The sequence below is a fragment of the Lupinus angustifolius genome, unplaced genomic scaffold (assembly GCF_001865875.1).
Source record: "Lupinus angustifolius cultivar Tanjil unplaced genomic scaffold, LupAngTanjil_v1.0 Scaffold_337, whole genome shotgun sequence".
Classification (NCBI taxonomy): domain Eukaryota; kingdom Viridiplantae; phylum Streptophyta; class Magnoliopsida; order Fabales; family Fabaceae; genus Lupinus; species Lupinus angustifolius.
In genome coordinates, this window is record NW_017727751.1 from 513,296 (window position 1) to 523,979 (window position 10,684).

Sequence of the window (10,684 nt, forward strand, 5' to 3'; positions counted from 1 at the left end):
AATCTAGGTTCAAACTTCAAATCCCTTAATCTGTATGGATACTTTTATTTTTATGCTGATCTAAAATTGTTTGTATGTTACTCTAGATTTTATCTGTATAAATGATTTTTTTGTAGTATTTCCTTTGAAGTTAATCTAAAGACATATGGAAATGTTTATTTAAAATTCGGTAAATCTTAAACATACTGTCATAAGTTTAAAGTTCATATACCTAACAAGATTAAACCTCCTTTCAGATTAGGATTAAGAAGTTCATGGCCAAGCACATATGCTTCTATGTTAACATTAGGTTGCAGTAGAAACAGTGAGGACAATTGAACATCACTTCAAGGGATGTGTAAAATGAACCAGTGGGTTCTGTGGTTAGGACTTTATATGTGTAATTTTAGAGAGAGAAAGAGCGAAGAGTGTGATGTGTAATGTTAGGACTTTAGATGTGTAATTTTGACTGGTATATTTCTTTGGATGTGTTTATTATAATAGAGGTGATGGAAGCTTCATTGGGGTTTCCTTTCACAAGTGCATAATGGAAAGAACTTGAAAGACAAGCTATGATTAACAAGTACGTGATGGCTTCTATTCCTATTCCCTCGGATCTCCTTATACGAAATGTTTCTTGCTCTACTCGTATGTAAACTTATTTTCCCATTTCATAATTTTTTCATGTCTTTGTGGTTATAACTATTTTCACTAAGAAGAGATGATCCCTTTTATCATAATATTTATGGAATTTTGATTGTTTTAAGTTTTGTTCTGAATTTTTAAACTAATTGAAATTTTGATGCAGTTTTTCTCTATACTTAATATAACAAAGAAGTTATTTGCACAGGAAATCATGAAGTAAGAACAAATATTCTTTAAAAAAGTATGCTCAACTTTGAGGCTCTTGAAGAAAGGGAACTTGATTGTCCTCACAGATTTAGATACACAGATCTTCACATAGCAACAAAGAGAGTGAGTTACTTGGAGTTGGAGGCTTTGGTGTTGTATAGAAAGGTGTGTTACCAACTACAGGAATTGAGGTTGCTGTTAAGAAGATTTTGAGAAGCCATGTTCATGGTCTGAGAGAATTTGCAGCCGAAATTGAAAGTTTAAGAAGGTTGAGGCATAAAAATTATGTGAATCTTCAAGGTTGGTGCAAGAAAAAGAATGAACTAATCTTAGTCTAGGATCTCATCCCAAAATGGAAGCCTTGATTCTATCCTATATGATCTTAACAATAATTTTGTTTTGGATTGGGACCAAAGATTTCAACATAATCAAAGGCATCACACAAGGACTATTATATCTACATGTAGAGTGGAACAAGTGGTTATCCGTAGAGATGTGAAAACTAGCAATTTTCTAATAGACCGCGATTTGAATGCTCATTTAGGCGATTTTGGATTGGTGCAGCTCTATAATCACGGTCAAGTATCACACACAACAAATGTGGTTGGCACTATTGGTTACATTGCACCAGAATTAAACATTGATGAACTTCTTATAGAATTAAACATTGATGAACTTCTTAAGTTCACACCACAAAGCTGATTATAGACCAACTATGAAAGAAGTGACAAGGTACTTAAACATTGATGAACTTCTTCCTAATAATGCTGATTGGACATATGATGTTTCTGAGAGTAGCAGATTGAGCTCAAGTTTCTTAAAATTCATGTCTACTAGTACTATTTCAGCATCAAATTAACACAAATATGCTATCTATGAATTTATTTGACTTTCTTTGTATTGAATATTTTCTCTTGACCACAGAGGCTTTGATAGGAATGGATTAAATGGGGGAATGCCTTCAAACTTCAACAATCTCGAAAAACTTAGTAAGTTGTAAGAAAACTAAAGATACATGCCTCTATTAAACTTCATAATAGTTTATCTATAAGAATTGTATGTTTTCCTAAACAAACCAATTTTTGTGAGGGGAGGTTGTGACTATAACTTTTGCAGCTATTTATCACACAAAAAGTTCAATGGCTCTCTGCCGGATCTTACTAGTCTCACCTATGTGTAAGTAGTTAAATAGTTATACTCTACTATGATATTTTATTAATTAGATTGTATAGCCTAGAATTAATTATCATAATAATTATGTTACAGGGATATGAGCAACAATAGTTTCACTTCTTTTGATGATATCCCTTCATGGGTTAGAAGTTTGGAAAGTCTGACAACTGTGTAAGTAATTCCTTCCTCCTCAACTGCTCTTTAGTTAATTCATGGGACATCGAAACTCCTGGAAATTTCTTCATATTTCCTTCTTTGAATATGATTTTTTCATTATGATGCTTTCTCACTTTCTTCATTTCCTATATATCTCTTTTGCTTTTATATATTATTCTCAATCCATGACTATTATATATCTCTTTTTGTTATCATCATATTCGTCTGATATCAGTTTTATATATGTTGCTTCATTCTTTATCTTTCAATAATAGCAATAATAGTATCTGATGTTTTTTAAGATGCACCAATTCAACATATTAATTGATATAATACCACATAAAAGAGATGTTTTTGAGTTCTACTGGCTCATAATTTTTTAATGTGATCATCTAAGTCAATATACTATTGTCAAGGAAAAATATAGTAATCATCTAAACTCTATTTTGATTTAAGTCAATGTAGTGGTCAGATGATGCCATTAGTTGAAGCAATACTTATTCTAAAAGTGTCATATGGAAGACATTCTTAATTTTATTGCCTATATTGTTCGCTAAATTGAACATACTGTTGAAACTCAACCATCTTTAATTGTACCCAATGGAGTTTGTATTAACAGTTTATGTTTTCTTTGGTTCCAGCTTGAGGAAGGGGGGATTTCATTGATGTGCTAAACCCATCTACAAAAAAAGAGACACTTGCCTATGGAGACTCAAACATGTGAAACATTCAATGTGGATATGTATGATGCAGCTGGACAGGAAATGGTATGGATAAGTTACTCTTTGGAACTATTTTCATATTTAGCATCACTGCTATATTATGTTTATAAGCAAACCTTTTTTGTTGTGTTCCTGACTAGCATTTGGAAATGTTTATTTTCTCTAGTTTGGACAATTTGGTATAGTTTTCACATTAAAAAAAAAAGAAAAGCTATTATTATTAACTTATAAATATTTAATTTTATTTAGTTACCATTATATTGTAGAATATAATGATTGTTAAACAAGAACAAGAGTTGAATGTGTGAAAATAATTGAATAAAGATTTAGCCACGATTAGACTATGGTTAAAATAATGGTATAAATTACCCATGACGAGGTGTGGTTAAAACAAATGGAATAAATTAGCCACGGTTAAACCATGGTTAAAGAAATATTACCACACTTCACAAAAGTGTAGCTATATAATAAACTGACCGTGGGTAAAGTTTTGCTACGCCAGTAATTGCTAGGGTAGAGGTAACCGTGGCTGCTATGTTTTGCCACGGTTTTTTCATAAAATAGCCACGGTTTTAACCGTGGCTAACGGGATATTTTTTTGTAGTGCAATTAGTTGTTGGATTAACCGAATGTAGATCTCCGAAGAAGTATATTGAGTGTCACATATAGAAAATTGGACATATCAATTTCTCTTAGTTTTCTTTTCTTATAATAAAAGCTCAATGATGAGAATGTACATATAACACTACTCAACTACATAATGTTACTCAATAAATCAATTGACACTAATAAGTTAAGAAAATATTAGCACTTATTAGCTCTCATTTTTATTTTTGAGTGTATAAAGCATATATTTTTAAGCACTATTAATATGCATATTGCAGTAAACAAATATGCAAAATATGAGCTATAGATTCAAATTGAAACAGCAAGAAAAGTGAAGAAGATTTAGGGAGAGAAAAGCATGCACAAGTGGATTTTTATCCTGGTTCATTTGCGGTTCACTGCAAACTACATCCAGGCCTCCCTTTCTGATCTAGGTAGATTTTCTTCTTCACAATATTGAGTAAAAGTATGAAGACACACACCAATTCAATTACAAGCACATAGGACGCTTCTTTCTTGAAATCTAGGACCCCTAAACCCTTGGTTTGACTCTACTTTTCGCCTAAGAAAACCTTTCTCGCGAAACAGCCTCAACCAAGATTCTTGTCCTCAAATCAAGACCCCCTAGTCTTGGTGAAGAATCCCAATCTCTATTGTGGTACGACACTAAGGGATCAATCCAGAAATACACAAAAACAGATTAAAACAGCTAGTTATTATAAGAACAATAATGCTTGAAATATTAAAAGTAAAAGACCTTAAGACTAACCCACTCACTAATCACTAAAGCCATCAAGAATCATGTGAGTTAATCAAAAACATAAATAAAAGAATCTCTTTATCAATCTTTACAAATAATGCGTGAACATGTGAGCAAGATAAGAATGAACATATGAATATGTAAAACAATATGCAAAAATCAGAAATCAATTCAGCATGATAACTCTCTTCTCACACATGCAACTCACTTGCAAAAAAATTAAAATCAGAATGAAATATATATATAATAGAATGCAATGCTATAGTTTTCTGGAAGTTGGCTCTATTTATAGCGAGTAGTTTTGGCAGTTGGATTCGTTGCAAACAGTTAAACGGTTAAAACAGAAATCAGTTATAACAAATAACAGACCTGTTAATCGATTAAGACTACCCCTTAAACGATTAACCAATGCAACAGAATGAAACTTAAAACAGTTGTAACATAAACACTAATTTAACAGAAAAGCAACTGAGTTAATCGATTAAGTTACCATGTTAATCGATTAACTGGCACATTAAATACGTGGTTCAAAAGGTAAACTTCTCATATGTTATGCACAACTTATATACATGTTCTAGCAATTATATTATGCCTAATATGGACATATAACATGTATGATTGTTGCATGAACATACAATTAACTAGATGATATGTCTCATGGATATGATATGACAATTAAGATGGCTTGAGAGACTAGCACTTAGGTTTACCTCACCTATACTCACTTACTACGGCATACATCCTGGACTACTTAGAATAAGGAATCTATTTATATCCTAGTCTAGATATGACCAAATGAGCATAAGGCATGTTGATTGTTGAGTCATCTTCATGATTTAATAGAACCTTGTCTTCATCAAAACATAGGCAAAGTACTACTTGTGTTATCCTTGACACTTTGCACTTTCACAATGTGCTAAGAAGATATGCAAGTAACATGTAACAAAAATGCCTACATTCCTACACCAAATATAATATGAAATATTTTTTTTAATACAATGGATAGACTCATATTCTTAGGAACATCACAAAAATTATATATCTGGATTGAATCACAAATGTGGTTGTCAATAATAGTTAGGGTTTCAAAAATGATCATCGTAAGTGTAATGTATATAAATAAAATACATAAATATATAAATCAAGTGTGAATTGAAACTTGTATTTACCATAAAAGAAAAACTCACAAATTAGGGATTTCTACATATTTGGGGAAATCAATATAAAAATTAGAGATTTTTGATTAATTAGGATAGAATAAGAATTAAAAAATTAGTGATTTCTAATCAAGATTATCGAAGAGAACTGAGACTTAGAAGAAAATTCAATTTGAGTCGGTATTAATGGCAATGACGATGAATGGTGATGAAGAAAAATAAACAGTGGTGATGTTGCATGACAAAAGCGGAGAAAGAAAGAAAAATTGAGAGTAAGAGAGAGTGAGGGAGAAAAACTGATAAAAAGGAAGCGTGAGAGATGAACGATTATGAAAATGATCTTGCTCCTGACCTTGATACGGTTTTGATGAAGACGCCAATATCACATAAAGAAGAAAATGAAGAATACTTATGAAGAAAGTGAAGATAAAGATTCAAGGAATTTAGAGTCTAAGTCTATAGTTACTTCTATCCTTGTACTCTATAATATACAATTAGTAGTAGTGCTCAAAAATATTTTAAAATAAAATTAAAACAATATTCAAAATATTGTGTAACATGTTACTGGATCTAAGTAACAAGTTACTCTGACTAAGTAATAGGTTAACAGAACTAAGTAACAAGTTATATGACTGAGAAACGAGTTACCCAACAAAACCTGAACAGGGTAATTGATTACTCCCTTTGAATAACCGATCACACGATTACAATATATGAGAGTATGTGATAACACAGTATGGTAATTGATTACACACTTGGAGAAAGTGTTTGGGTAATCAATTATGTCGATAATGTAATTGATTACTGAGAGTTGTTACACTAGATTTTCATATTGAAACTAAACAGTTTTGACCCTAAACGCAATGGATTCATTCCAATGGACTCCTACCTTTTGATAGAGGTGTTATGGCTATTTGGAAAGCCTATTTAAAGGCATTGAAACTCATGATTCAAAGACTCAACTCACCTACACAATCTAAATTTTTAAGAAACACTTTCTCTACACTTTCTGCACCTTGTTCCTAACTTCCAGATTAAATTGTTTGAAGTTGCTTTAAGTGTGGTTTCAAAGATTTTCAAACCTTATGAGCATTATAACTAAGTGTATAAAGAGTTACTGGATTGAAAGAGATTATTGTGTTCAAATCTTGTAAAGGCAACCCTTGTTATTGTTAAAGTTTTCTTCATTCAATTTGATGAAATACTTTCTATCACAAGGGTGTGAAAAGAAAAGGGATAGAGTCACTGTTGAAAGAGTTTTTCTTGCTATTGATTGAGGCAAGTTTCTGATTGATTTATTTAATGCGAGGTCGATTCTTTACTCGCCATCTAGGTTTTGTTGGAATAAATCTCAACGCCGATATAATGGTTTCAAGAATGTTCCTTTAATCAAAAACTTAGTTTTATTGAATTATTAACAATTTCATACCATCTCGGATTTGATGGAATAAATTCCAACGCTGATATAATGGTATGAATTTAGAAATTTAATACAAGTGATAATGAGTGATATTTATTTTAGTTTTCCTTTATTAACCAAACTACTTCTATAGTGAAGGTTGATAAATAACAAATAAATAAAGCAATAAAGTTAGAATTTAATCTTACCACTTCTTTCGAAGGGTTGGTATAAAGAATACATCAATAAATAAATGTTAGTTGCGGAAATGTAAATGACAAAAAATAAATGTTAGTTGCAGAAATCAAATGACAGAAAGTAAAAGTTAGTAGTTAGATCACTCATTATAACTGTGTACTTTCCTTTTCACAAAGTTAAAATTTATGGATTAAATTGCACTTTGATTCTAGGTTTCTTTCCTTGTCAACAAGTAAAATTTATAAGTTAACACTTTACTAATTTACATTTGCATCTCTTTCAAGATTCAATTGTAGTATAGTATAGGGTTATGTCGAACCACAAGGAATTGCCTAATATAAATGTACTCTATCTACTTTGTATCTTTTATCAAAAGTAAGAAAGTAATAATTAAAGTTCTTTTTGTGATTTTATGACCTAAGAAACATGAAAAAGTAAAGAACTAACTATTTACAATTTCAAGAAGAGAAATTGGTTTGAAATATGGAATTATTTCTAAACTCAAATGATTTTTGACGAACATTAACAAGTTTTGTGTTATACTTTCATATAATTCAAAATATCAGTTCATAAAATTTCCCCCAGTCCCCAGGCGAGAAAAAGTGATTTTCATACCTTGCAAAATACACTAATCAATAGAAAACTGCCACTCGGCGCAATAAGTTGTCACGCCTTATTTTAGGCTCCGTAAACATTCATTAGCATTGATTACAAGTTCCTTAAAATGGATGCTTTAATTTGGCAAATGAACTGAAGTGTATTCCTACTTATTAGTTCATTTGTCAATACTTTAAAAAGAAGCATTTTGGATCTTGAAAACAAGTTTTAGGTGATCAAGCTAAAACCGCATTAAGCACTCTCTAAAGAATTGAAACTTAACCAAAAGTAATAACTTGAATGTATTGAAATCAATATATGATACAAATGAAGGGGAAAAAATAACCTTACACCATAATCCAAGTAAACATGTAGGAGCATGAGATTCTTTTGATTCCAAATGAGGTTACAAAATTATGTTTTTGCACCTCATTTTCCAATTCCATTCCCTTTGAATTTCTATGAACTAAAAGGCTAAGAACAACCTAAGAACACTCTAAAAAGAGAGAAAACCAAAATGGGAAGAAGAAGAAGAATTTACAACATATGTACAATGTGTAGAAGTGAAGGAATGGGTGTGCCTTTTATAGGCAAAGTGCAGGCCGCATAGCCCCCTTTCTGGCCGCTTTGCTCCCTGCCTGGCACACCCAAGCTGGTGAGTCAGTAGCTTGTCCCATCCTGCAAGATTTCTCTTCACAATATTGAAAACTTTGTATTGTTACATACATCAATTCAATTATAAGACTCTAGACGCTTCTTTCTTGAATTTCAAGAACCTCTAACCTTGGTTTGACTATCCCTATTGCCTGAGAAAACCTTTCTCGCCATCCAGCCCCAACCAAGATTCTCACTCTAAATTCAAGACCTCCAAGCCTTGGAGAAGATTCACTCAATCTCAATGGCGGTAAGACACCAAGAGACAAAACCCAAAGTACAAAACAATATACAAAAACAGAGTTTTACCAAGCACTAAAATGCTCAAATTGTAACAATGAAAACTGAAAGATTAACCCACACTCAAGTAACACAAGCCTTCATGAATATATTCGAGTTAATACAAACATGTAACGCAAAATATTTCTCTAAAATCTATAATCAGAATGCACAAACATGCAAGAAAAAATGAATGAGATTAAGCACATGAAAACAACATGCAATACATCATGAACAATATCAACTAAGCATGGTAATCGCTCTTCTCACACATGCATGTCTCTTCTGCCTATAACGCAGTAAATCACGAAAATTATGCTCTCTAATAGTTCCTAAACAATAATATGCAATGCTACGCGTTTCTACAACTTGCCAGAACTTATGCAAAATAGATTTGACCCTTCAAACCGTTATTTTAAGTTACACAGTTAATCGGTTAAGTCACCACGTTAATCAATTAACTAGCATATTACAATACGTGATTAAATGGCAAGTTACTTTTATTTTATGCTTGACTCGTATACATGTTTTAGAAATTATGTTATGCCTAATATGAACATATAAAATGTATGATTAATGCATGAACATATAATAAACTAGATGATTGGTAAGTGCCAAACATACCTAAATTTCATACAATTTTATGGCACTTATCTTACGCATAATTGAGAAAAACCAACTTAAAACAATACTTTTTGGATAAAATATCACAATCTTGTATACTTGTGTTTGTATTTCTTTTTTATGTGTTTTGTAGGATTTAGAAAGAAAAAGAAAAGATAATAATGACTCCTGGTCCAAGAAGAAAAAGAAGTCAAACTCAAGGTGCTCAAGTAAGCAGCTGAGCGTGGACCAAGCCACGCTGAGCTGACCTGGACACCAGCCTGACCTAGACACCAGCCTGGGATACGCCTAAGCTGCTCAAGTAGCAGCTCAGCGATGACACATGTGTCCTCAGCGGTGAGCTAGACACCTGACCATGTCAGCAAGCACCAAGTCACGTCTCAGTCAGCACAGTCAAAGCTACTCAACAAGCAGCTTAGCGGTGCCACATGTTTGCTTAGCGGTGTGCACCCAGACTTGACTTAGCCATCAAGCCACCATGATGTCATGCATGACATCACTTCATGTAGCCCACCATAGGCTTTTCAGGAGTAGCTCACCGTAGTTGGTCCCACAGCTCACAACTAGCTTTGGTGAGTCAAGCTTAAGGAGGTGACAAAGCTACTTGACCAAGCGACCAAACCCAAGCTGAAGGGGTTGGTCAGCTGCTGAGCGGTGTAAACAAGCAGCTCAGCGGCTCCAGGGAAAATTCTGTAAATAGGAGGCATTTCATTCGAACAAAATATCATATATCATACCATCTTGCCTTGAAAATCTTCTTCCCTCGAAAGACAATTCTCTCTTCTTGTTCTTAGTTCATATGAGCTTTGTTTAAGTAAGTTTTATTAGTTTTAGTTTATAATTCAAGAGGAGAAAGGAGATGGAAAATGAGATGCAAAAATCAATTTTGTAATCTCATTTGGAACTTGAAGCATCCAATCCTTGGATGGATGGCTCATGCTCCTAACAATTTCATTTGAATGTTGGTTATGCATTTCTACTTCTTTTATTCTTTGAATTTTAATCATTCATGTTGGTGCTTCGGTTAAATTTATTTGTTTGAGAAGTTCTTAATGCTATTTTTAGATTGATCACCTAGAAACCGATTTCAAGTCATGAAAAATTAATTGTCTCAAACACTTCACAAATAAACTAAGAAGTAGTTGTAATACTTAGTTTATTTGCCCAGTTAAGCATGTTTTTCTTAAGATCTTATATTCATTACTACTTCAATATTAGAGTAGCCAAGATTAGGGTGTGACAACCTAGTCTCTTTGTGGATGTAATATTGTTTAGTAATAAATATAAGTGATCATCATTCTACCATTTTAGGACATACACTAAAAGGAGGATTTCAGACCTTGGTGTTTGGAGTTAATCAAAGTAAAACATAAGAACTTGTCTAAGTAGTTCAAATACATAAGAAGTTGAGAAATAATTTCATTATTCAAAATGATCTTGTCTCCTCAAGAATTTGTTAATACTTTGTCTAAGTAGTTCAAATACATTGTTTTATGATTAACTAATATCTCTTCCTAGCTTTTTTTGA

The 10,684-nt window shown here is 32.4% G+C and overlaps 1 protein-coding gene and 1 pseudogene across 1 annotated transcript; both read left to right on the top strand.

The window, feature by feature from the left end:
- The first annotated feature begins 817 nt into the window (after positions 1-817).
- LOC109341054 lies at positions 818-1,495 on the top strand (annotated as a pseudogene).
- Positions 1,488-2,914, top strand: LOC109341055 (probable leucine-rich repeat receptor-like protein kinase At5g49770). The gene is made up of 5 exons (XM_019578850.1): positions 1,488-1,563; positions 1,756-1,827; positions 1,948-2,007; positions 2,098-2,175; positions 2,802-2,914. The coding sequence occupies exons 1-5, from the start codon at positions 1,502-1,504 to the stop codon at positions 2,824-2,826; spliced, it is 297 nt and encodes a 98-aa protein (XP_019434395.1). The 5' UTR covers positions 1,488-1,501; the 3' UTR covers positions 2,827-2,914.
- Positions 2,915-10,684: the final 7,770 nt, after the last annotated feature.